Source organism: Strigops habroptila, chromosome Z, assembly GCF_004027225.2.
Source record: "Strigops habroptila isolate Jane chromosome Z, bStrHab1.2.pri, whole genome shotgun sequence".
Classification (NCBI taxonomy): Eukaryota; Metazoa; Chordata; class Aves; order Psittaciformes; family Psittacidae; genus Strigops; species Strigops habroptila.
In genome coordinates, this window is record NC_044302.2 from 20,651,802 (window position 1) to 20,679,330 (window position 27,529).

The window sequence follows — 27,529 nt, forward strand, 5'->3', positions numbered from 1 at the left end:
TACTCTGTATTTTTACTTTATGGTGCCTCAGGAGGACGTCTGGGATGTGTATGTATCTGCAGGGTGTGACTTGCCCAAGATAGATTCTTGCACAACGACCCAGTGCATCAAGGCTTCTGTGTGAGCTAATCTCTGGATCCTGGAAGAGTAGTCACCCTTATCAAGGTGTTTCACAGTCTAACTTCCAAAAAGTTGTCTGGTCACAGCCCCTCACAGAAGGAACTGGCTGCATTGTCTCCTTCCTTTTTTGCTAGGTTTTTATTAGATTTTCAGTATGAAATCTGCTCATGTTGAAGCTTTATTCTTGTTAGATTGTTTGCATCAGGCAGACAAGCCATGGCACAGAAAGGGGTGGTGGGCTAAAGATGTTGCTAAATATGCAGCAGATAGGAAGTTAGAGCTTTCATTGCTTCATGCTTTCAGTTATGAAATTGTCTTCGTTACATATATTTCTTTTTAATGAGTCAGCTCATGATCTTACGGTGAGATTTCAAACAGCCGGAATTTGTTCAATATGAGAAAATGATTGCAGAAATGAAGGGACAGAGGTGTTGTCAAGGAGACTTTTCATTGATTGTTGCACTGTAGAAGGATGATGATACAGATTGGGAATAAATTATGTTTCATTCTTTTCTGAAGCAAAAATATTTGTCATTCTCCATGGGAAGGTCCTAAATCCCCTTTCTGCAAATGCTCTCTCTGTAGCTCTTGTGGAACTACAAGCTGAACCTCACTACAGATGCGAAGTTTGAATCCGTGGCCAGGGAAGTCTGCAAGTCCACTATTGCAGAGGTAAGCCAGAAGAAAGGCATGGCTGCTAAGGCTTTTTCCATTTATTTGTGATAGTGAATTAATATGCAAGTAACATTTAGACTTTGGGGAAGCTCTAGTCATGTATCCCAAATTACTAAGTGAATTAATTTGACCTCCTTGTGGAAAAAGCCACATACCTTAATGGTGCCAGACAAAGGGGGGTGGGGGTGGGGAGGAAATGGTAAACTGACAACCCATCAGCTCTTACCTGACCTTTTGTCAGAAATCTGTTGTGGTTTGAATTTGTCCACTCTTTATCAAGTGTAACGGTGTTGGTGTAGTAGGGGTTCTGCTGAATTTAGCATAAGACTGGGTCTGCATTGTGTCTTGCTAGCAGAAAGGATAAGCACATAGGTGTCAAACAGTCAATTGACTTTATTTTTACCTTTGAGGCTCAAAGGTTAATTACTCCAAGGACTCTATGTTAGGAACTTCCTCTTTTTAGATTGTGCTAGGAGTTAGTCCTCTATCTCAAGCATCAACACACCTCAGTCCAGCTTCAGAGATTACTTGATGAATCATTTCTTTCCTTGGGCTCACGCTAGAGCTCTCGAGGCTGTGCGATCAGCCATGCTGAGGACCTCAGGTGAAGTCTTTTCTCTCTGGTTGGGGTAGTTTTCAACTAGAGTTGAAGGAAGCAGTGGAACTAAGGCTCTCCCCAGCAGGGCTTCAGCTCACTCAACTCGGTCATTAAACCCTATTCTAAAAATGTGTCTTATGCATCCATCAGAATAACTTCACCTATCCATAAACTTGCCTTTTTTAAAAAATTTTATTTGCTGTAGTTGATGGCTCTACTGTGGTGTTTAAAGTAGTTTTTCCTGGGAGAGGATCGGTTAAATGAATAAGCAGATTGTCTCTCCAACCCCAGTTCATGTTGACAGTTTATTTTTCCATAGATCTAGTTTTCATGGGTACAGACTTTCTTAGGTATGAGGAGTGTGTCAGTGCTCAGAGCAGGTTTAAGATGAGTAGTTAGCCAAGTCTTCATGCTTTGATGGAATCACTTACATGGTTCCCTATTCTTTACAATGGGTCTTTTATGCAGACGGGCTGAGAGAGCTGGGCTTGTTTAGCCTGGAGAAGAGAAGGCTTCAGGGAGACCTTAGAGTAGCTCCATTGCCTAAAGGGGCTACAAGAAACCTGGAGAGGGGCTTTTGAAAAGAGCCCTCAGGTGCAGGAGAAGAGGGAATGGCGTTAAACTGTCAGAAGGGAGATTGAGATGAGATATCAGGAAGAAGTTCTTCCCTGTGAGGGAGGTGAGGCCCTGGCACAGGTTGCCCAGAGAAGCTGTAGCTGCCCCATCCCTGGCAGTGTTCAAGGCCAGGTTGGATGGGGCTTGGAGCAACCTGGTCTAGTGGAAGGTGTCTGTGCCCATGGCAGGGGCTTGGAACTGGATGAGCTTTAAGGTCCCTTCCAACCCAGACCATTCTATGATGTTAAATGGTACAGAGTTTTCATTGAGAGGAATGCACAAGGATCTGAGAAATTGAGAGTGTCAACAGCAGCCTTGCTCCAAAATTTGGGAATTAGTTGTACAGTCTTTTTTTTTCATGGCTTGCTAGGGTTCTGCTTCCTCTTCTCAGCACCAACTCAGCTGCTGTAAGAATAGCGCTAGTGGGAAACGATCCTTTAATATAAGGAGAGATCAAGAAAATGGTTAGTACAAAAAGGCTAGAAGATTAAACAGTGGCAGGAAACCAGGTTGCATCAAAGGGTTATGTTGTGTTTGGAATTTGGTAGCTCCCAAACACAAACACTGTCAAATCTGTTGAATCCCACTTGTCTGCAGTCACAGAAGAGATTATATCTCTCTCGTTTTTGTCATATGGCTGCTGCAGAATTTTTACAACCAAGGCATTCTTGAAAATGCTCTTTTAACAGTCTGTTTAATTACCACTCTTATACAGTGACAGTCTGGCATTGCTGTAAATGATGCCCTCTAAATCTGGGACATGATGTCTAAAAACAGTGGGAGAAGTATATAGAGTTTTAGCTGTACATTAACCACCAGTGTTTCTCTTAAAACTGTGCTGAATGATGACATGAACTGCTGATATTTTGCCATTTGGTGAGTGGCCTTTGGTTAACAAAAGTTGGGTAAGGAACAATAATTCCGTGTGTTTGATCTTCTGATGTTTATACTGAGGCAGGTGCATAAACCATCCCACCAATTTTTTAAAGGTATTTCTACAGCACTCTTTAAGATACATACTGGACATATACTGTTAACATATAGTGTTAGCCTATTAATATTATTCTTTAATTCCCACTAACAGGTAGGTGTTTTCTTGCAGAGTGACTAAGCTGTGATTTTTAAGTACTGCTTTGTATTAAGAACAAAACACAACTAGAGGAGTAATTTCTAGTAAAAGTCACTTGGGAATTGGTGACTGCCCCAACTCGGTGTGTTCTGAAAAGTGCATCTTTAATTTGATCAGCTAAATACAGATTTAAATTTCAACTTTTTTTCCTCAACTCTGGTGATTTTTATAAGTTCTGGCAGTAGTTTTAATATAGAATTATAGTTGGCTACCAGATAATGGTGGTTGCTTCAGAAGTGGCCAGGCAATAATGTGATCACTTGGTTTTTTACACAGTTCACTGGCTCAGGCCATGGAGCTCTGAGGCTGTTTCCAAAGCCAGACTCTTCCAAAACCAGCATGTTGCTGTTGTGCTGGTTTGGCTCACGATGCTTGAGCTGAAGTAGGGTCAAACCCAAGATGCAGCTGTCTCGTAGAGAGCTTGCTCAACTCTCTCCCTTTCACCCTGCAATGACTCATATGTGTTTTCACTTCAAAACATATTCTATGTGTTATCTAGAACAACTACGTTGACCGTAGAAACTGTGTTTTCCTAGTAGTTATGTAGGTTAAATACAAGATCTTCTACCAGTCTACAGGGCTTTCAAATAATGGTGTTTAAAATGCTGGGTGTTTTGTTTGTTAGGTGGAAAGTAATGGCCTCATAAAGGCCAAGCTGGATGGGGGTTGGAGCAACCTGGTCTGGTGGAATGTGTCCCTCCCTGTGGCAGGGGGTTGGAACTGGATGAGCTTTAAAGGTTCCTTCCAACTCAAACCAGTCTGTGATTCTGTGATAATCTGAGGCAGAGACGTCTGTTTAATTCATCTAGTCAGGCCTGTATGAATCTGCCACAGGATGTTCTGAGTTAGTTCTTGTTTGAATTAGAATAGATCTTTCTTGAGATGGCTCTTTAGTTTTTAAAGTTTTTCAGTATAAAGATTTCAACTAGGCATTGGAGAACTGATAAAATGGTTTCCTGCCTGTTTCCATAGTGCTGCCCTTGATTGGTACCTGAACCCATCTGGATTATTGATTGCCATCTTCCTCTAGACAGATGAGCCCTTCAGTATTTGTACAGGAACAAGTCTTTGATGTAATCAAGCCAATCCACGTATCTGTAGCTGGAAAGACTGTCACCACTGAACTTTAGTGTCTGGCTGCTAGGTGTGCTTTCTGCATTGTTATGTCTGCAGCTTTCAGCATACTGGTGAGCAGGGCACACCAGAACTGGGCAAGTATTTTAACACAGGCTTCCCCGGGTTAAAAAGAGTGTGTGTAATCTCAGTACTTCATGGAGGAAGGCATTGCACTGCTCCTCTCTCAAGATTCCTCAGGGGAGCGTCCTTAACTGATGAGTAACCGTGTTTTCCACTTCGTTTGGGAAGACTGTCAAAACTGCCTGCATCTTTTACTTCTAAAGGTGATGGTTTTGGCCTTACTGTCTGTGCAGGGCAGGCTGTGATTTATAGTGGAGACCTGTATGTTCGCGTACACTGCTTTTCCAATCCCCGCACAACTTTCAGCTTGTGTTTGCTGTGATTTTTACCTTTCTTTAGGCTAAAATGATTTAGTACGAGCAGTCAGTTCCTCCAAGAGCCTGATAAAAATGAATTTGATGTGGATTTTCCTTTATAGTAATTTTCAGCTTCCAGCAAGTTATAAACAATTCAATAAATAATTGTGTTGACTTTTGAATCAGTCTCACGCCTAGCCAAAATGTTGTACTGTACAAAGTCAGGTGGCTAACGGGGGTCCAAGTATGATTTAGTGATGTTGTAATATGCTCAGTTTTCTAAATAAAGGTTTGTCAAACTAGCATTTTTCCTACAAGTCCACTTGATTGCAGGGGCTCCATGTGATTATTATGAAAGATGATTATTGAGCAATAGGGTTTATAATCCTCAAGGCTGCTGTGTTTGCTTTCTTCAGACACTGGCACATGAGGCATTTCTCATTTCTGCAATATTTTCAAGTGTTCTGACTTACTGAAAACTAAACTAAAGCCTCGAAGGTTTCTTTGCCAGCTGATTTTGAAGTTGCAGATGCAAGTTTCTTTGAAGATGTTTCATTATTATTTTTTTTTTTAAGAGGTTGTTCAGGAGCTGCAGCCACTGTATTTTTCTTTATTTCTTTTTTTTAACAGATCAAAGAGTGTGCAGATGAGCCTGTTGGCAAAGGCTTCTTGGTGTCCTGTTTGGTGGATCACAGAGGCAACATTACTGAGTATCAGTGCCATCAGTACATCACCAAAATGACAGCCATTATCTTCAGCGATTATCGGTTGATCTGTGGCTTTATGGATGACTGCAAGGCTGACATCAATCTCCTGAAATGTGGCAGCATTCGACCTGGAGAAAAGGTATCCAGAGAACATGTAGATTGTCAGTAGGCTTGTAAAAGTCATTCACTTAAGGGAACTTAGGCAGTGACTCTGCAGTAGTGTTATTGTCTTACTTGGAGCTGAGATGATAGGTGGCATATCTCACCTGTCTGAAAAGGGTGATGTCCTGATTCTGCATAGTTCCTTTTTAACAATTATGCATTTGTTCCTCTCTGAGGGACTGCTATTCAGAGATGACTTCGATTTGTCTTTCTTTACTGCACTGCAGGTGATCTGGTAGGTAGATGTCTCTTTGCTCACACTCTGTCAGGCATGTCTCGATACCATGGATCCAAACAATAGATATAAGCAGGCTTATAGATATATTGCTAGGCTTATTTCACAGTCTGGTTGAGTCTGGCTCAGGAGGGTTATCGAGGTGGCATGGCCTATGCTGTAATCCTTTCTGCTTTCTCAGGCCGTAGTCTATAGGCTGGATCAAATGCTTTCGTCTGTTTGCTTGCCCTTTTCCCTGCCCACCTGAGAACTGCTGAAGGGCACGTAGTACCTAGTGTCATGTTTTAGTAGTGCAGACTTACTAACACTGCATTGGTTTTACTAAATCAATGTTCTTTTGCCATGTGAGACATAAGCAGAAGCTGATGCGAAGAACACTTTGGTGACTAAATGTGGTGGTCATTTTCCAGGCACTGTTTTTCCCTGCTTACTTCATCTTAGCTAGTGCAGCCGGCAGCTATGCAGTGCTGCAAGAATTGAGTGGCTGCTTCTACAGTAAGTTTTTAGGTTTAGGGCTAAAGTTAAAATCAACCTATCAGCTTTTTAACAGGCCTTTTTAAATTATACCTCTTAGGCTTTCAAGAACTAGTCTCTTAAATCAGCTATTAGTGAGATACTTAACAAAAATATACTTTTGGTTTAAAAAAAATTTCACTCCTTGATTGAGATATTTGCTTCTGGAAGCAGCTTTACATCCATAGTGTGTTAATTGAAGTACCAGTGTACTCTAGACAACTTAGTTGACCAACAGAAAGCACAAAAATAATGACTTGCTTTCAGGAACAAAAGTAACCTTAGAAGTGGCAGGAACTTGCAGGCACCTCAAGTTCAGAGTGGTAACAGCTGAGTGACTTGCTTTCTGCATAAAGTAAAGGCTCTCTCTTAATACTAGGCTGAAGGACCTCATGAAATGAGAAATGGCTTCTAACAGTCAGTATACAATCAGAAGTGTAACATGGGAGTCCTGACTGTCAGGTCTGCATATTACTTGTGGCATGACCAAACTAAGTAAATTAAAATACTTACTGAAGGTTACGTTGGAGTGGATTTTGTGAGCATAAGCCAAATCTCACATAGCAGAGGTGAAACCAGAGCCAGCAGGCTGGTGCGCCTCTTTGTGTGTAACCCACTGGGTTGGCTGCAGAAGTTAAGCTGAGTGAAGGGTGAGGGTGGCCAGGGTGGCCACAGGCACAGGGTGTCTGGGAGAGGAAACAAATGCAGCCTTTGGGTCACTGAGTTTCTGTGCAAAGCGAGTCGCTAACCAAGCTTTTATGGGGGTTAGTGCAGTGTATGCATATTCCCCACTTTCTTTGTGCCCAACCCAGAATATTTTGCTTTGGTGCATGAAAGCATTGCAGCCTCTTGTATGATGTCTTTTGTTATGCTGTCATCTGTGGCACTTAGAGCAATTGAAGTATTTTATACTGCTATGGAAACAGCTATAAATGGCTATGCAAGTATTTCTTTTGTTGGTGTTCTGTTCTCTCCCTTTTCTGCTTTGGAGAAAACTAATTTACTCCCATCAGATGGTGGTTCAGGTTTTATTTCCATGCTATAGCTTCTGAGATTTGCCTGTAGAGAAGCAGTCATTACCCTTTTGTGTAACTGAATGTGACTGTGAATTTAATAAATAGGACCTGGACACCTGAGAAGGAAGACTGGGGAAGAGATTCATCTCTTGCCTTTTTTTTTTTTTTTTTGGAAATAAGCACTGCTAGACCACTAACTCCAGCCACACCAGGTGGCTAGCAGATTGCAGTATGATAGTTTCATAGTGACTGGGATAAACTGGCATTTTTAAATGTAAAAGCACTTCAGTAGGTATTCTGGAATTACACTGCTTCTTGAAGTCCTTCTGCTAGCTAATAGTTTTGCTTTTCTATACTACCTTTTTTGTTCTAGCTTGCTTTCTGCTAGCTAATTAAGTTCTGTTCCTGCTGGCTTTGTTGCTTATGATGTGGTGTTTTCTGTGCTTTTCTTTTCCACGTTCCTTGTCGGCTTTCTGCTCTCTAAAAGCAATAAAATTCAGCTTAGAAGTCTCGATCTGGCTGTAGACCTCATTTTGCTGCGTATAGCAGAAAGGCTGTAAATGTGTCGTTTGAAAACGTTAAGTTTTGTAACGTGCCTGTGTTGTGGAGTTGTTGTGGGTTTCCAGTTAGTGGAGAACTATTTAATAGTAGTTTCAGTCACCTTTCTGGTTGGCTATTGTGCTTTGTAGCGAATTTCGTCTCCTGGTATTTAAAGCTTGCTTTATCTTTGTGGAAAGGGATCTAATTTGAAGTTGATAATTGCAATGGAGCTTTGCTTCTCAGGATGCTGCTCAGAATGAGCTGCTTTCTGGTCCCAGCAGTGTCCAGGATGGTATCAAACTGGGGGATAGTGTGTAGTTACCCGCTTACTGGGTTTAGCCATGATGTCCAAACTGGAGTAACTTATTTGCCATAATGAAGGCAATTGATCATCTGTTGTGCTACTTTACCAGATAATAGTATTTTTCAGATTAAAAAAAAAAGACACATTAGGAGACCATTGTTTTCTTGCTTTAATTTCCACACTTAAGTGCTTTGAGTACAGTTGCTCTCACTCTTTCCCTAGTTTCATGGAATTACTAGACACAGGGGGAAATGAGTCTAAATGGGAAGAAATTATAACACTCAGCTCAGCCTGTTTCCTTAGTGCAGTCTTACAGCAATGTCCTGTGAGCTGAACTACTGGGAATTTGCTAGTGTGAGAGCTATCCCCACAACCCTGGTGTCCAGGTTAGCCAGGTAGAGTGCCAAATGGAACCCTGACGGATCTGCTGGGTGGAGGTCGAGGGAGGGGATTCTCCCGCTTCTCTCTGGGGAGACCCCCCCTGCAGTCCTGATCCAGCTCTGGGGCAACTGCACAAGAGGGACGTGGAGCTGTTGGAACGAGCCCAGAGGAGGCCACAGAGATGCTGCGAGGGCTGGAGCAGCTCTGCTCTGGAGACAGGCTGAGAGAGCTGGGCTTGTTCAGCCTGGAGAAGAGAAGGCTCCGTGAGACCTTAAAGCAGCTTCCATTGCCTAAAGGGCCTACAAGAAACCTGGAGAGGGGCTTTGGATAAGGGCCTGTAGGGGCAGGACAGGAGGGAATGGCTTTCAACTGACAAGGGGAGAGATTGAGATGAGCTCTTAGGCAGAAGTTCTTCCCTGTGAGGGTGCTGAGGCCCTGGCACAGGTTGCCCAGAGAAGCTGTGGCTGCCCCATCCCTGGCAGTGTTCAAGGCCAGGTTGGACACAGGGGCTTGGAGCAACCTGGTCTAGTGGAAGGTGTCCCTGCCCATGTGAGGGGTTAGAACTGGGTGAGCTTTAGCATCCCTTCCAACTCAAACTAGTCTGGGATTCTATGATTGTGCAATCTTAAATGGAGTTGGTGTTAGCCTATAATTAAAACCTGAAAAGCTAATTTCTCTAAACCGCCATTTGTAAAGTCCCATATAGAATCTTTTTGGCCAGTAGCATAGCTGCCTTCATGCACTTGTGAAGAAATGAAAAGCTAGGACCTCCTTAAAATAGCTTAACTAGTTAGCACTAGCATTCAGGGACCTGATCTGTCTGAAAACAAACCCAAATTCAGCCAGTAAATTTCTTAAACAGTATCAGGTGGGCACAGGAACACTAAGGATGTGGAAAGAAAATGTCGCTGCTTGGAGATGGGAGGAAAGGGCAGGACAGGAGCCAGCTGCGTTGACATGTGGGTGTTTCTATTTCTATAAGGTTTAACATGTTTGAAAATTGCTGTAACACAGGACAGCAGAGTAGCCAGTGCTGCAGGATGACCTACCGAAATATAAAAACTGTATTTGAAGAGTAAGGCAATAAATTGGTCATTTCATGGTGGGTCCCTGAAATGTAGTAGTAAACACTCAGCATCCAGTGTATAGAAATCTGCTTTGATTACACTGTTAGAAGTACGTTTCCTTTAATATCGAGTACGACTCTGACGAGGATTTGAGACCCACGCTGCAAGAAACCAGGAAACTTCTGGTTTTCCTAGCAGGAAAAGCTTGCCTTGTGCCCTTCTTGCTGGTGTGCAAGAGGAGGCTGCCGGTGAGGGTAGTCTTGGTTTGCCTTGCCTACCAGCTGCAACCTCGTTAGGCTGGAGCAAAAACCTGCCTGCATAGGTTGTTTTCAATCATCTGCACTTGCCAGCTCCTCAGCTAACTACTGCCTGTGACTGACCACAAGGATTTGCAGAGCAGCATTTGTGTGTGGCATGGTTATGGATAAATGGCAGTTTTAAGTAGTGTGGTGATCATACTGCAAACCTCTGATTCCCTTTGGGTTGAATCCTAAAGGGACTGTTGATATATAATGATATTTCTTCAAAGATGCAGATGTCTGGCCAGCATGTGGAATTGGCCAGTTCCCACTCAAAGATAAGAGCAAACCAAAATAAGGAGCTTTGGGGTGCGTGAGTTTGGGATTTTTTCCCTTTTTTAAGGGGGAAAACTACTTTTAGCCCTTTTAAACCAATTACACTTTGAGGTTGTGTTTACAATGCTGCAATCAGCCAATTCTGCTTGTGGTCCACGTATAGCAGAGTTAAAACGGGAATAAAAAGCTGCCTGCCTGAGGAGACATGTCGGAACAAAAAGATTTGGAAGAGTTGCGTGGCTTTGAATAGTCACAGTCATGTTTTATGGAGACTGCAACAGCAACGTATGAATCTACTTGGCAGAGTGAGCTGCCTACATGGTTACTGTGAATGCCAGGTTAAGGGATTCAGGTGATGCAAATAAGCATGCCTTGTGTATGCCTCCAGGTAGTCTGATATAATTTTAGCAGCAACAACCTCTCACAGCAGAGCAGCGTAAATTAAAGTTGTTTTCACAGGAAAAACTTTCAGAAGCCTTGAGAGATCTGTTCCAGAAGAGTTCTTGTTTATTAAAGGAATCAAACCTTCTAGAGAGGTACAGAGGGGGTATGGATCCCTTTCTAAACATGTAAAAAGGATGTAGGAAACTAAGTAGAGCTTTGATCAGCTTTGCCCTCTCTCTTCTGGGCTTCCTTACAAAGCACAGGCTCTGTGTGTGTGTTGGCAGTCACTGCTTGTAGTCCAAAGTTGTCTTCAGGCTTGCAGGACAGTGAATGTGTCATACAGTGTTGGGCCAGGACCACTTTCTCTGAGACTTCATCTATTCTTGAATGCTTTGAATTTTTTTAGTTCTCTTAATGGAAGAATTGGCACTGAGAAGCCTACACTGGTCCAAGTTCCTTTGTGACCTTTTTAGCATCACTCAATTATCACGACCTAAACTGAAGGCTTTGCTCAGCATGAAGGAACTATGATTTTTGTCTCCCCCAAGTATGTTCTTAATGTGATGCTGTTGCCATGGTGCAGAGAGCTGTGTCAGGTTCAGGATAGCCTGACTGTTTTGGTAAACTGCTCTGGGCAGCGTGACTAAGCAGTGATAATCACATTAAAGCAAACCCAGAGCACTGGAGGGAGGATTTCATGGTGACCATCAGCAGGATGGTGTATAAAATGTGTAGCTAGTACAAGTGTTAACTGTTGCCTGCTCTGAATGTAAATGCAGTTTAGGCTGAACTTCTGGAAGCCTGTGTGTACACAGACTGTTGCTTAATTTATGTGGTGCTTATCCATCATCACAGCCCATTGGATTGTTTATGTGCTTGGTTATGGATATTGTCTTTTTCTGCTCATATAGGATGCCCACTCACAAGGAGAAGTGGTGGCATGCCTGGAAAAAGGCCTGGTGAAAGAGGCAGAGGAGACTGATCCTCGAATTCAGGTGTCTGAGCAGTGTAAGAAGGCAATTCTTCGTGTAGCTGAACTCTCTTCGGATGACTTCCATTTGGATCGACATCTCTATTTTGCATGCCGAGATGATAGAGAGCGATTTTGTGAAAATGTGAGTAGTTTCCTTTTGCATTCCCTTCTACAGTAATACATTAAAAAACCCACAAAACTCCACTGGAAGAAGGAAAGGAATGGTAGAGTGGAGCTTGAGAGAGGTGTAATACTGAGAACAGACACCCTGTAGCTGTCACTTTACAATAAATCTGGTATTAAGTTCACTCACCCAACAAACAGTTGTTATTTCCAGTGGGTAAGTGAACTGAATTGGCATAAATGGTTTAATGGGCATCAGAGCTGGGATGGCAGGGAGTAGGAGGACTTGAAAGAGGAGGAGGAAGCAGCAAAGGTGACTGCTCCCTTCTGCACTGGTACGCTATTGCAAAAGATTAAGCCTGCTCTGACTACTCACAGCATTCCTTATCCCTGGAGCTAGAAAGCTGCATTGTTCAGTCTGAATTAGCTTGTATGAGCTGAGCGTCTTCTCGCTAAAAAGGTGATGAACACAACAGATTTTTATTTTTTTTTTAAATACAGTAAAATTTAAAAGAAGCTATTCCTATCATTTTAAATGTTAACTTTAACATATTTCTAGTTTAAACAAAATCTCTTAGGTGTAGTTTAACCTACTTGTTAAGCATTACAAGTCTTGTCTTTAATGGTAAATGTTACTGTTCTGTTTCACAGACTCAGGCTGGGGAAGGTAGAGTCTACAAGTGCCTCTTTAATCACAAGTTTGAAGAATCAATGAGTGAAAAGGTAGGTATCTGTCTTGATGAGACAACCGTAAGACAGAAATCTTTGGATCATTCATCAGTCCAGGCTACATTATTCTTTTCTAGCATTGAGGAAAATCCATTATCTTTGTGGTCGGATGACTGCTTTAACAGATGCTTTGACTTTGATGTGTTTGTGTTTTCAGCTACTGCTGGCTTGAATTAGTTGTACTCAAGTTACAGCCTTGAAAGCAAAGGATTTAAATAAATCAAAGATTTTGGGTGGGTGCTTTACAAAGGTAGATATGGAGCTCAAGTAGTAGCACTGTAATTGAGTGTTTAAAGTAGAAGTCGTACCATGCTATGGTAAGCCTTGGATAAATGCTGTCATAACGTACAGATTAGAAACAAAATGCCCAAGTTCCTCAGCACAGGAAGCTGTGTGAGGTTCACTTCCCCCCCCCCGAAGGCTATGAGTAACTGTGAAGCAGCAAATTCTGTAGGAGAGATGCATAGTTGCTGATGTTTTTCCTGAAGATGTGGTTTTCAACAACAAAAGAAGTTGTTCTCGAAAGCCGGTCCCGAAAAGAGTTTGTATTGGTGTAGGTGTTCTAGGAAGGCAGCAATGCTGTCAGTGATTTCGGAAGCACCATCTTACTGTTCAGGATTATGTGGAATTATATCATCTGTCTGAAAGGGTATAAATACGGATATCTGTAAAGCTGTCCTCAGAGAAGCTCCACTGAAGGAGCCTGATGCAGAGGCCTGGAGGCATCAGACTAATTTCCTTTTCTTTAGATGCTTTAGCTATCTGAAAGCTTAGTTCCAATTAACAAATTCAAAACTGAGAGTCATCCCTGAGGACTCGAAACAAAGCCTCATTTTATACAAGCATATTACTGAAATGGACTGGTTTTTTTGCTTAACCTGGTTATGGTTGTACAGGGACAGTGGTAGCTTTTGAGGGGTCTTTTCCATGAGCAGCTAAGATAGGAATGCACAATGTTGAGAGGTTAAATGAAGCTGTGGCAGAGGTGGAGTTTGCAGAGCAGGAGGAACAGAAAATCTGGTTCTTACTCTTGTAGCTGCCGAGGTTGGACCATCTGCAGAGTCACTAGTTTTGTAGAAGCTGTTACCCAGTAAAAAGTCCCTCCTTGCTGATGGTGCAGACACATGTAGCCAGCAATAGCTGCCTGGTGGGTGGCTTGCTTTGTGTAATCTGTGGTGTACGCAACCTTCCCCTGCTGTGGGGGATGAGGGATCCGTGAGCCTGAATCTCGCTCTGTCAGGAGCTTTACATCTCTCTAGTCGTAAGAGCTCAGTTATGGCACAGAGATGGGAGCATGAAGGAGGGGATGGGAATATCTTGGGGTAGGGCTTTCCAGGTCCTGGAGTAGGTATGGGAAGGAGGGGGAGAAAAGTCAAAAACCAGATGTAAGGAATTGCAGAGTGCTCTATAGGGCTTCTCTCATCCTTGTGCCACAATTGCTTCCTGCTCTCCCCACCCTACACAGGCACAGTTTTCCTTCCTTTCAAATAGGCCATGAAGGGACAAATTTGCTTGAGCTATTCTGAATTATCTGCCACCCTCAGATTTAATTTTCATGTAATTTAAACCAAAAGCTACTAAGCTTAGCAGGCCCTTTTTGGGATTAAATTTAGAGGGTTGTTCTTGCAGCTGCTGGGCTTGGGTTTGGGGTCAGTGCATCCTCATGAGCCTCACCATTTGTGGAAAATTGCTAGAAATTCCCATGGTTAGGCCATTTTATCTACTGTCATCTGTTGGGCACATTGCAGAACAAATCCAAAGAACATGCTAGTTTGTAAATGCGACTGGAAAAAGTTGTTTCTTAAGGGCATAGGGTGAGTGTGGACCACAGCTGGGATAAATGTCAGTGACTGATCCTAGTTCCTGAGAATGAGTCACACTCATGGCCAGAGCTCTCCCAGATTGCTGGATGAATGTGCAGTTTCAAGAAGAGCTCTGCAGAGAGCTGCTGCCTTTAAAACCCTTGATCTGTTGACCTCGGCGTGCATTGTCTCTATGAGACAAATAAAATTTAACTGCAGTCCAGCTTAAATGTATGAATTTTAAAGCAGCTTGAAAAAAGCAGCGGATCTGGCTCTCTGCCACCACGTGGAAACTCATCCAGCCATCCCAATGTGTCTCCTGCAGTGTCGTGATGCGCTGACGACCCGCCAGAAGCTGATTGCCCAAGACTACAAAGTCAGTTACTCGCTGGCAAAGTCATGTAAAAGTGATCTAAAGAAATACCGCTGTAACGTGGAGAACCTGCCTCGGTCTCGGGAAGCCAGGCTTTCCTACCTGTTGATGTGCTTGGAGTCTGCAGTGCACAGAGGTAAGTGGAGTTCAATCAAGAGATGTGTAACTTGCTGGGACCTGGGTTTTGAAAGTTTCTCCTGGACCTTCAGCTTCAACATCTAATTACAGTCTCCTCTTCCAAGTAACCTCCAAACTTTGGTTCAGCAGCAAGTTTCCTCATCATAAGGCTTTAATCACCACTGTTGTGAAGATCAGAATAGCTGAGTAAATCTGATGCTGACTGCTATTGTGTAGACAAGAAGTTTAAAATGCAAAACAGCAAATCCCATTTGGGTGTGTAATTGCAAATCCTGCTATTCACCAGGAATTCAAGGAGCTTTTTTCCTTCTTTATGTAGTACGCATTAAATATGCTACTAGGATAAAATACAGGATAGACAACCTGTTTATCATCACTCTGGGAAGCCAGGGGTACTCAGTCCTCTGCCTCTTGCAAGTAATGTTCTCTCCTTGCAGTTCAGCAGTTTGGGTAAATGCCTTACTTTCTCTAGCCCTAATTTTTCCTATATAGAAGGAAGGTAAGTGTGAGAATATTATTTTTGTTCATTTAAGTTAGTGCAAGTTGGAGATGTCGTAACACCAGCATCTGTCCCAGAGGCATTAGAAGGCTGTATGTAGCAGGACCTATGCTAAAGGTTCTCTGAAATTACTGTAAGATGTAAAATGGCATGTTATATCCTCTAATCTGCACTGCAGAGTTGTTTGTTTTTTCCCCTTGGTGTGCAGCTGAGCAGTTCGGATGCAGCAGCAGGGCTGCATGCTGCCGTGCCTCTGACATGAGAGGGAAAGGCTGTAACACCGTAAGCAATCTGTGCATTTTGAGTTTGAATAACTCATTGCTTCTGATCGATGTGGAAATGATGTGTCCTGTTTGTGGAAAACTTGTGGGTGGTTTTTTCCCTTCTCCCTGCAGTAGGGCAAGTGTGTTCCTGAATTACATGCAGAAAACTGCTGTTCAGTTACGAATTTCTACTTCTACAGTGGAACAGGTTGTGCAGCTTGTGGGTTATGTAGAAGCATAGCCTGAGAGGACCAAATTGTCTGCATGGAGAGCGTAGGAAAGCTTATAGCAGATCTAAGCATTTATTAAAGCTAGATTTCTGTGCAAACAGTGGTTTGCTAGATACTCCATGTATGCTCTTGGTAACATGTTCTGTTCTGGTTCTTGGCTTCCTGAGAAAGCATGTGCTGTTGCTCTAGAAAACCTTGTCCTCAGGGAAAATGTTCAACCTGCTGTCCAGACAAATCACTCTCCCAATTACATCCCAAACTGGTCAGTTACCAGAGGTAACTTCCACTTGAAGAATGAGTCCTTGAGCACATAGGGAAAAGCAGACCTGCAGATCCACTGAGCGTTTTCAGCTTCTCTTCAGAAGCAACTCCTTTAACATGAAATCCAAAATGAGATTCTTCTAATCTTTCAGGAATCCTTTACAAAAACTATTTATTGAATCCATAGACTGGCTATATTTTACAGTTAAATGATGGGTGCTATGCTAACAACTGGTTTAATTCCCAGCACATCGGCTTTAGCACATTTGTTGCATTCTGGTATTGTCCAGAGTGTGGACATCATCCCTCTTCCTCTGGCATGATGGTAGCATAGGTCAGGAAGGCCTCTGCTAATCCTTAATACTGAATCATGGCGTCTTCTCTTGGCTCAGGTCGACAAGTGAGCAGCGAGTGCCAGGGTGAAATGTTGGACTACCGGCGCATGCTAATGGAAGACTTCTCACTGAGCCCAGAAATCATCCTGAGCTGCCGAGGGGAGATCGAGCACCACTGCTCCGGTCTGCACCGGAAGGGGCGCACTCTGCATTGCCTGATGAAAGTAGTGCGGGGCGAAAAGGGAAACGTTGGCATGAATTGTCAGCAGGCGGTAAGATCATGGAATCCTAAAATGGTTCGGGTTGGGTGGGATCTTCAAAGCTCATCTAGTCCAACCCCCTGCAATGAGCAGGGACATCTTCAACTAGATCAGGTTGCCCAGAGCCACATCCAGCCTGGCCTTGAATGTCCCCAGGGATGGTGCATGAACCACCTCTCTGGGCAACTTGGGCCAGTATTTTACCACCCTCATTGTACCAAATTTCTTCCTCACATCCAGCCTGAATCTCCCTCTTTCAGTTTAAAACCATCAGCCTTTGTCTTGTCACAATAGGCCCTGCTAAAAGGTCTCTCCCCATCTTTTTATAAGCCCCTTTTAAGAACTGAAAGGCTGCAATAAAGTCTCCCTGGAGCCCTCTCCAGGCTGAACAACCCCAACTCTCAGCCTTTCCTCATAGGAGAGGTGCTCCAGCCCTCTGGTCATTTTTGTGGCCCTCCTCCGGACCTTCTCCAGCAGGTCCAAGTTCTTTCCTGTACAGAGGACTCCAGCTTTTCTGTTGCTTCCCTTCTGGGTTGTTCAGTTAGTAGAAGCAGATTTGTCTGTTAATGTTTTGTCTTGCAATGCTGAAGGCAGCCTGGCTCTGCTGGGTACCAGTGCATGTTGGAGGCAGTTGAATAACTGCTGTGGTATGAAGTGTAACTTGATATCTAGCAAAACATTAGCAATGTGGGGGGGGTCCCCTTCAAAAAATACTTCTTGGATTGTTTTGCTCTGGATTTTGTACTGGCTCTCCAGTAGTTCTTCTCCAGCAGCTCTTAAGTCATGGAATTCTCTCTTTGGTGCAAGATGTAGCAAAACTTGCTTTTTTAATAGGTTTTAAAACATTCCCTCTCTTTCCCTTTTCCCCTATGCCTGTCCTTTGAAGTGCACTATATCTTATCAGAGCATTTTTCCATTCAGTTTTATTTTTGCTATTTTGTTCAGCTTAAATGATGGAGATGGGACTTCAGGGTAGGTAGGTACAATGTACTGCTGCATATCGTCGTCATTGCACCCACTGGAGGAAATGTTGTTCTCCAAAATACCTTTTTAAAATGGGATAATTTTTCTTTTTTTCAACATCCATTTTAGCCCAGGTGCATCCTGTTTGTAGTCCATTTAAATTGAAAACAATTATTCAGTATTTGTTCAAAACCATTAGTGCTTTATAATGGGATATTATTCTTTTGTACTTAATACCTGCTTTTAATGGCCTGTGGGCCTGGAAAAGTGGCATCAATGCCAAAAATGGTTAGGGAGTGTTAGTGCCCATGTAAGAATGTGTGCAGATGTATGCTCTTCACCTCCTGCAGTACACAAGAACCACCATAGTCCATTTTCAGTGACAGTGGCGCTTAAAGCCTGAGCCTGAAATGTTGCCAGTTTGTGTATGTAATCAAAGATAAATTCATTTATCTTAAATTTTTGTAAGGCACAGGGTGCTTTTTTGCTGGAGCTTGTTTCTGCATAAATACCAGGTGTGCTGGTGCAGCAGCTGGGCTCAGTTTGGTGCAGTTTGAGTCATTTCTGCGGTGAGCTATAGTGCATGACTTATGCTGTGCAGTGTTGGTGTGAAAGGCTGGATACTTGTTTCTATTTAAACACGAAGTTGAACTTGCTTCCTCACAATTTGATTAATTGCAAATTGTCAGAAGATCAGTTCATTTTCGGAACAACTTCCTGATCATGAAGTGCATGTTTAGAACAAGTCAAAAGTCAAGGCAGGGGACCCCAAAAGAGAGATGAGGTTTCACACTTTGGGAAGAAAAGGATGTCTGTAGAAATCTATAGGGTTTGTTTTTTTTCAGTTCTCTTATACTTAAGTTGCTGCTTTATTTTTGTACAGTAAGTTGGTACAACAGCAGGGCTTGTCCATGAGTCCCCTTCAAGTTAAATGACCTTTCTTCTATTCTCTGTGCAAATCACAGCAAATTAGGTGTTAATTTTATAAAATACAGTTTGTCGGTATTTTTATGGGAAAGAGGAAGTAGATGATTGCAAGAATAGGTTAAACATTCCAGTGTTCTGCGTTCCTGAGGGCTGGCATGGTGCTATTATATAGCTGCCTACAGCTTCTAAGGTACTAAATCATGTATTGTTCATATTTTTGTATTTAATGGTAATGGCTGCCTCAGCTGTTGCTGGGTTTGTTCTGTTTTGATTTATTGTGTTAGAGTGATCTTCCTGCTCATAGGATAAGGCCTCTATTATTTGTACTATGGATGTACTTCTATAGAGGCGTGCATTTTATTAAGGAAAAAATATCAACAGAAGGAGCTACTACTTTTGGAGCATGTTTTCCTGTGTAAAACAAGCTGCTCTTTGCTTTGGGGAAGCATATACAACTTCGATACGTTCCAGTCATTAAATGGTCTTCTGCAAATATCATTGCTATGCTATTCTTTGAAGATAGAGATCCTGTGTGGTGCTGTAGGTCATCTGGCAGCAGATACGCAAGTCCCGTGATTGTGAGCATCAGCCCTTAAAAAGGTCTACAGCTGCGCTGGCAGTGTCTGGCACCTGTGGAGTTGCTTAGTGGAAGTAATATTTTGTACTAGAGCTGCTGGCAAACTGTTTTTCAAATATGTGGTTTTTCTGTTGCTCTGGTCTCATCTATGTTTTTTTCTCTTCAGTCCCTTAAGCGTGTAAAACTATAATCCCTACTAAAAGGGTAGGTATTTCTGCTTCCAATTTCTAATGCAGCTAATAACTTGATAATTAATTGTTAATTTAGCTCCATATCAGAATAAAAGTTCATAGGATTATAAAGTTTATCCAGCTGCTTTTCAGCTTGCAAGGGTTTGTTGTGGGAGGGAGGAAAATCCTATAAGACCTTCGCTTTTAGTACTGGTGCTAAGTTTTTCCCTCACCCCTGCAGACAGGGCAGCTGACTTGCTGCTGCACATCTTGCACATTGTTGAGAATCAGCAAGGGGAATCCTGCAGTAGTGCCTGAAACAGGACAGGGGGAACTGGGAGATGATCTTGTGTTTCCGAGCTGATGTACCTGCTGAGCTTTGGCCTCTTCCACTTAGTAGCACCAAAAATACCAGTTGAGACCTGTGGAAGAATCCTGCCTACATAATGCTCCAGTCAGTTTATTTAAGCTGTGTGTGTAAGAAAGTGTCAGGTTTGAGATTTTATTCACCAGTGGTCCTTGAGAGAGTAATTCCCCTAATGGTACTTGATCCCTTTTTATATGTAAACATCTGACACTAGATGCCATCACTTTATGTGCAGAGTATTGCCCTCTATTACATGCAGGCTGTGCATGTACACAAGCAGAACAAATGGATTCTTCTTCTTCCACTGAGTCTTAAAAAGTTTATAAAGGACACTTTGTAGATCATAGAATCCCAGACTGGTTTGGGTTAGAAGGGACAGAAATCACCAAGTGTGTCAAGATGTTAACAGCATAGACCATTTGATGTTGGTGTAGAGTTGCCTTCTAAGCAAGCTCTGTTTTTTTGGTTTGGTTTTGGTTTGGTTGGTTTTTGCCCCCACTTCCTCCAACTTTGTCAGCTACAAATATTTTCCTGTCAAATGACCAGTCTGCCATATGTCAGTCTTTGGGAATTCACAGCTTGGTGAGAGATGAAATGGGGCATGGGAATCGTGGGCTGAGTTATGGCCCAGAAAACTACCCTTCTCACCAAAACTATAGATTGATATTTACCTGAATTCCCTTCCCTCTCCCAGTACGCACCTCCCAAATCTATGTTCAGATGCCAGGGACTTCGAAACTTAGTGCTGTGGATGCTAAAGTATGTTTCCTTATTATAAGAGGTAATTCTTTTTCTGAAGCTTTAATCAGAATAACTGTTTTGCAACTAGAAAGGTCTTGATGAAACTGTTCACACTGTATTTACCTACAAAGTTGAAAGGATATAGAAGTCACGAAGGGAGCGCTGTTGGGATGTCACAGCTTCAAGCTGGCAACCTGCTCTCTAAATCTTTGGAAAGTTTTTGTTTTCATCTTTCACTTATCTGCTTAAGAGAAGTCATGATATAAAACCTGATGCCCTGCTCTTATTTTACATATATATATATATATATATAAAAATAATGGTGTACTATAGAGCAAATTGTGATTGACCTAGCTTCCAAAAGCTTGAGCAAGCATCCCTGAGGAAATGCTACTTGCGGCAGCAGAACAGGACATTTTATCCTGTATTTCAATAAAGCTTTTGTGACCTCTCCAGGCAATTAAAAAAACTGTTTTAGACTTTGTTTGTAGTTAGACAGCCAATCGTTAAAAATTGATTTGGGTTTCAGTTGTAGATAGTCTCCATGAAAATATGACAAAGTTTGGTACCATCAGCCTTATGAGATGAAGTTGCCACCAAAGCATAAGGTGGATCAGGAATACAGTATTCAAATTTTACCAGGTCTGTTTTGTAAATCAGACCTGTAAGTGAACTGAACTGAAAGTGGTCCAGGTTTACAGTTGACCTTCAGCATGCAACTGGTCTCATCCCGTGTTCCTGGGCAATTAGGATTCAGCAGTGCTGGACTCTGGTGTCTGGCAATCGAGTTGGCAGCACAAGCACTTCAAATAAGCAACTGTTGAGTAGAGGACATACCTGGTAGTGTTGGTATTGGCATAGAATTGCCACTCTTCAAGGTTGCAAGAACTCTTGTTCTGATAATTTTGGTAATTTGTTTTCCTGTCCACAATTTATTTCTTCCAGCTTCAAACACTGATTCAAGAAACCGACCCCGGCGCAGATTACCGCATTGACCGAGCGCTGAACGAGGCCTGTGAGTCGGTGATCCAGACTGCCTGCAAGCACATACGGTCTGGAGACCCAATGTAGGTGGCTCTTGGTTACAACAGATTTTGGTTTCTCCTGGGCACCCGTGAAGGTTGTGTGGTTGACCAGTATAGGTACTAAAACTTGTCCAGAAATGATAGTCTCCAAATTAGCGATTGATACAGGGTTGGAGGTGCGAATTGAACTCTGTCTTGAGCAATATCACAAAGAGAAGTAAAAAGCCTTGAAAGGCCAATTAAGCAAACCCATACTGCATAAACAGTCGTCTCCTTTATCTTTAGGTCTGATACATATGGTCTCCTCAGCCAGACTTCATATAAAATATTCTTTACAATGTTGTGGTACATCAGACTTGCTGAGATAACTAAACTAATGGAATTTAAGAGGATACAAATGTGGTATACAGTTGTTTTGGATGTAATCTTCTTGAAGGAAGAGAAAGATCTTCACTATGTTTCTACATCTTATGTATGGCTCATTGGAAAAACTGATTTGGCAATGCCAGCTGTTACAAGGAAGCTCAGCTTGATTATAATAGTCTGTTGCCTACTATCTTTCTTCTGTTTGCAGGATTCTGTCTTGCCTGATGGAGCACTTGTATACTGAGAAGATGGTAGAGGACTGTGAGCATAGGCTCCTGGAGCTCCAGTATTTCATATCTCGTGATTGGAAGTGAGTACTGTAAAATAAGATTTATCCTCACTTGACACTTGCAGTGTTTGTATGCATTAGCAGTTCCATGTAAAACAGTACAGCTTATGCTTGTTCAAAAGAAGACTTTTAAGCATGCCAGGTCTGTAGGGCGTTAGTGCCTGTCAGAACAGTAGAAGCAAAAGATGGTTAGAAAGTGTGATGCCCACTTAAATCAGATATTCACTTAGAAATGATGCAACCCTAAAATGTGTCAAGTTTGAGCTCTGACATCCACTGCATCCTTAATTAAAAGAATTCCCTCTGGCCATACTGAAGTTGAAGGTTGTGTTCTGCGCAGATGGCAGCCAATTTTATCTGCTCTGAGTGCTACAATAAGGGACTTAAGAAAACCAAACTACTAAGTATAATAAAAAGCCACTTTGTGAGAGGCTCCCTGCTTCCATTTCTGCCTTTTTTCCAAATTCTCTAGGTGTGAGTACAGCCTGTAGAGCAGATTTACTCCCTTTGGAGCACTGCTTTCAAACGTTCTCATAAAAAAATCGCAGTTTTAGATATATACAGACCCCCTTGTGTCTCTGTGGGTTAAGAAGAGAGTATAAGTTTGATAAAACATGACCAGTGAGGAAAGAATAAGTGTTTGGCTTTTCTTCTGAAGAAGACTGAGAGGTGAGGAAGTAAGGTACATGAAATGGGGATACCACAAGAAGTGGAATAATTCTTCTTGGTGACCACAAGGAGTGTAAGGCAGGAAGTCATGGGCTTCAATTGCTGCATAGGGTGTTCAAGTCAAACAGTAAGAAAATCTGACTCACAGCTGTATCTACAAGGCAGCATTGCCAGTAGTTAAGAGCTGACGTGCTCTGTGAACCTTCTGCTTTTGAAATACTTGGGGTTTCAGGGACCAGAGAGTTTAGGATTTTATGGCTGTTTATTTATTCATCTCGATAACTGTCTCCATAGGTAGGCAAATTTTCCTTCTCTTCCTGTTTCCCTTTATTGCTAGTTCTCCTGCCTGTACCATGTTTCCAGCAGGTAACTCATTGCTTGAGCCAAACTTACGTGATTGGAAGAAGGAAGATTGAGTGTTTGCATTTTTCTGGAAGGAAAGATAATTATAATTCGTACTTCAGGCTGGGAAACATTAGCTCATCTTTCTTGTTTAACCACTGTTCCCTAGAGCTGGCTTATAAAAGCTGTTTTATTAACTGTGCACCTAGAGCTGATGCATGGAGTACGAATGGTTTACTTACTGTTTTTATCTTTATCTATATAATGATGTCTGCTGATATCAGTTGATGTTTGCCTTCTAAAGTGTTGCGGAAATCCAAAGTGTCTAATTTGGAAATTTGGCAATATCTCACCTAGCTTTAATGTAATTAGACATCATCTTAAAAGATCTGCACTTGCAGTTTTCTTGTATGCAAAAGCAAGGGATGCTGAGTCTTCAGTGAGCCCAAATTCAGAGCAGACGATAATTCATCTTAGATTTTTATGAACTGGCTTTTCAAAATGACAGCAGAACAAAGCACACACAAGTTTTACATAATGAAAACATGATACATACCTGCCTTTCTGCTGCTTTAGGACATCCCAGAAATGATTTCTTTGCTCATGTGTCGGCATTTGGCTTGCATGCTGCAGAAGACAATTCTAGAAGATATAATCTGTAATTAAAGATCTTCCAAAATTTTTTTGCAAGATTGGGGAGTTAATTCCAAATGCAGTGACAGGCATTTTGCCACCTGTTGATTCAGTCAGAATCACAGACTGGTTTGAGGTGGAAGGGACCTTAAAGCTCACCCAGTTCCAACCCCCTGCCATGGACAGGGACACCTTCCACTAGAGCAGGTTGCTCCAAGCCCTGTCCAACCTGGCCTTGAACACTGCCAGGGCTGGGGCAGCCACAGCTTCTCTGGGCAGTTGGGTAGACACTTCTGCTGAATGATGTAGTGGTGTCTGAAACTTGAGTGGATTTTTCTGCCTCAAAAGAATTTAGGAATATGAAAACCGTTAAAGGTTTGAATAAAGTGCTAATGATAACTTTTCATTGCAGATTGGATACAGTCCTTTACCGCAAATGTCAGGGAGATGCCTCCCGTCTCTGCCATACCCATGGCTGGAATGAGACTAGTGAGCTGATGCCTCCAGGGGCTGTTTTCTCCTGTTTGTACAGGCATGCGTACCGAACAGAGGAGCAGGGAAGGAGGGTAAGTGCTCCTCTTCTTCTTTGATAGAAGAGCTGCGCATATGTTTGGAAGTTGGACGCACTGTGTTAAAACCGAAAGAACTCACAAAAGCTACTTAAAAACATTTACCTGTAGATAGTACTTGCACTGCTTCAGATGCCCGACTCCTAAAGTGTGTCTTCTTGAAGATCTCTGTTGTTCTGTTAAGACAAAATAGCCAACAGTAAGATGTGAGAGTTGCCCGCAGGGGAAACTTTGCTGACAACAGCTCTCGTGTGTCTGTTTTGTCTTTCCAGAGAAATGTGATTCCTTGTAGATAGCTAGCATAGCAGCAAAATTGGTTTTATGCAAAGAGGAGTTCCAAGCCCAGCTTTCCTAGGCTGTTTCTAATTATGTTTTGATTGGAGTACAGCTTCAGATTACACCACATGAAATTCTTCCTATTGATACAAAGCATCTTTTCAATTCTTTAGAGCATACTGTGTGGGTGAACGTGCTTATGCTGACTTTGAAGAAGACAGTAGGGATCTGACTTGCTGCCCTGCAGTCTGGAGATCCACCATCACATTTGTTTGGTTCAGAGCTACTCTTCACAAGTTTGCTGCCCTCTTGTGCCTTTATCAAGGCACTCCCCTGAAAGCGGCTGGGTACTCGGTTCCATTTAAACACAATTGCCTGGTTTACAGATTAATTTCTACATCTTCGATTAAAAATGTCTTTTGTGGCAGAGGTCAAGTATTGATTGAAAGCATCTTTCTTTTGGGAGTATTTGTTTTAATGCAGTTTCTTAGTCTGCTGACTTGAGACTATTTTAATTTGGTTTTATGTTAGTGCTGACCAAAGAAATCAGTAGCCACCCTGCAAATAATCTATTAGAGAAAAAACGGCTTTTGGATGTATTTTTCTTGTGGAAAAAAGACTAAGGGAGCAGCTGTCATTTTGAAATTTAGCGTTTGAAAACAAACTCATCCAGTGCTGTCCACAAAATGTTAGGTGATGTGCAGTGGTTTGCAGTTTCAAATGTATGAAATTTTCAGCTTCCACCAATGCATTTAGGTCTGACAAGCACCATACCAGTATCCCTTGGTTTTCTACAATTGGTTTCTTCAGTCTTGCAAATGTTGGCTCAGATGTGCTGCAGTAGGGATTGCTGAGAAGAAATTATAGCTGGTCTATATTGTCTCATTCTGTGCTTCCCTTTTGGTATTGAGGACATGAACTGTTCTGGCTTCTCCAGAAACAGTCTGTGCCTTTGAACCAAGAGGGCACTACAGCAGATGATCTAGGGACCTGCTTTGACATCTCATTTCAAAAACAAAGGGAAGACTTAAGAATATAAAACTTTTTTTGGTGGAATGAAAGGACCCTCCATCCAAACTAAATTATTCTTTTGGAGCCTGAATTGCTTGTGGCGGACCCAGCAGGCCTGTGCTGAGCAGTACAGGACTTCTGTGCTTTTTGAGGATTGCTGATGGCATTCATGGTCACTCTCAGTACCTTACCTGGCCGCATCTTGTTTGTATTGTGTGGATTTGGAGACCCTGTATGCTGAAAGCTCTTTGCCGTCTTTGCAGCTATCACGAGAGTGCAGAGCAGAGGTCCAGAGAATCCTCCATCAGCGTGCCATGGATGTGAAGCTTGACCCAGCCCTCCAGGACAAGTGCATGATTGACTTGGGGAAGTGGTGCAGTGAAAAAACTGAGACAGGGCAGGTACTGCACACAGTAACACTGCTACTTCATGTACCTGGAGGGGTGGGAAGGGCAAAAAGGGCATAAAGGGCCATCTTCATTAGCTGTCTGTTTATAGCTGAGAATATATTAAAAAAGAGTGCAGTTTAAAACATCTACACTAGAGACAGAGGTGATATGAAGAAGCTTTGCACCTTCTGCATGGCTTCAGTAGGTCAAATGCATAGTGGAAAGAGAAAGGGAAAGGGGATAATTAACACGAAGGACTTTAATGAAGGAGGCCCACCCTTACTCTTATTTGTAATACTCTTATTACAGGCTTGACATTTCTCACATAAACTTTATCCCATTTCCATTTGGCAAGTAATGACTTGCTTCCTGTGTTTGTATAGAACTGAACTAACATCTGCTGCTACTTAACAAAGTTTCAACTTTCAAGTTAAATTGCTGTGTTCTGGTAGGGAAGAATGGCAGGGAAGGAGCCATTCAACAGCAGACTATGCACCGACAGTAGAGCATGCACCATCGTCTTTTTGAAGTGCCCATCATAGGCTGTAGTTTGGGTTAACAAACTACATTAAGGTTAGGCAAAGGGAAAACTAAATATGATATTCTGGTAGTGAAAGGATGTCATACAGCTTTTGAAAACAAGCAGTAAGACCCTAGGCCAACGTTCTCAGTCACTACTACCTATATGTGTTCTGGGAGTGCCAGTAGAAGAGTTGGGGTTAATTGAGACTTAGGACTTTACAAGGAGGGGACAGTTTCACGTGTGTTACAATATTTCAAGCCCACATTTTCAGCTTGGATTCTTGGATCACACACTAAAATGTCTGGTTTTATAGGAGCTGGAATGCCTTCAGGACCATCTTGATGACTTGGTGTCTGATTGCAGAGACACAGTGGGAAACCTCACTGAGCTGGAGTCTGAGGTGAGTGGTTTTCAGCCTGGGAAAAAGGGAATAGTTGAGCATGTCTCGTCAAGCATGTCATTTTGATAGTGATGGAGATAAAAATGAGGTTAGAATAGTGCAGAAATTCAGCTCTCTGGGGATCAGACCGACCATCCTTTTTGCCCCATGCAGTGGAAGTTTTCATGGCGGCTCTTGAGGAAGAGAAATGAACAACAGTTCAGGATTTTAGGCTGGAGATGTAATTTCTCCTGCTTAAAAAGTTGGTTATGGTACCAAAGCCGAGATTTCTTGCACAGGTAACGCAGTTACCTTTAGTACAAGTCCAGATATGTCATGAGACTTCATTTTTTGGTCTTGCTTGCAAGTAGTTTTGAGAACCATATTGCAACTTCCCTCCCCCATGCCCAAAATTTTGCAAGAAATAACTGCCAGGTACATCATTAGAGCTTTTCAGTGGGGTCAGCAGCTTTACTTATTTTATAAAGCTGCATGTTTGACTGTCTTGCCCAAACTGTTCTGTATATCTCTTAAAATTTACATTATGTACTAGGGAAAGCTTATTTCCATTGATTACAAAATGCTTTTTGCTCAGAACTATCATAACTCTTTAACTCCTACCTAGGTGTAAGGTGATTTCTAGTGCTGTAGCATCCAGTTTGGAGGAGATTGGATGAATTACCCAATCAATGAGTTTCTGTGGAGATCAGGCTCGCTCTTAAGCTGGAAGGCTTGTCTTGCATTCGCCATCTTGTTCACAAGAGTGAACCCTAGGATTTCCAGAACCGAAGGGTGAAATCGTATGGATTGCGT

General features: G+C 42.3%; 1 protein-coding gene across 1 annotated transcript in view; it reads left to right on the forward strand.

Annotated features, from left to right (window-relative positions):
- The window catches only part of GLG1 (golgi glycoprotein 1), an 86,229-nt gene that overhangs the window by 43,034 nt on the left and 15,666 nt on the right, over positions 1-27,529 (forward strand). Inside the window, exons 3-13 of the mRNA XM_030511887.1 lie at positions 706-792; positions 5,261-5,476; positions 11,426-11,629; positions 12,262-12,333; positions 14,467-14,650; positions 16,298-16,512; positions 21,191-21,312; positions 21,845-21,946; positions 23,982-24,135; positions 25,689-25,826; positions 26,651-26,737. Of these exons, the coding sequence (XP_030367747.1) occupies positions 706-792; positions 5,261-5,476; positions 11,426-11,629; positions 12,262-12,333; positions 14,467-14,650; positions 16,298-16,512; positions 21,191-21,312; positions 21,845-21,946; positions 23,982-24,135; positions 25,689-25,826; positions 26,651-26,737 (1,581 nt within the window). The remainder of the gene's footprint in view (positions 1-705; positions 793-5,260; positions 5,477-11,425; positions 11,630-12,261; positions 12,334-14,466; positions 14,651-16,297; positions 16,513-21,190; positions 21,313-21,844; positions 21,947-23,981; positions 24,136-25,688; positions 25,827-26,650; positions 26,738-27,529) is intronic.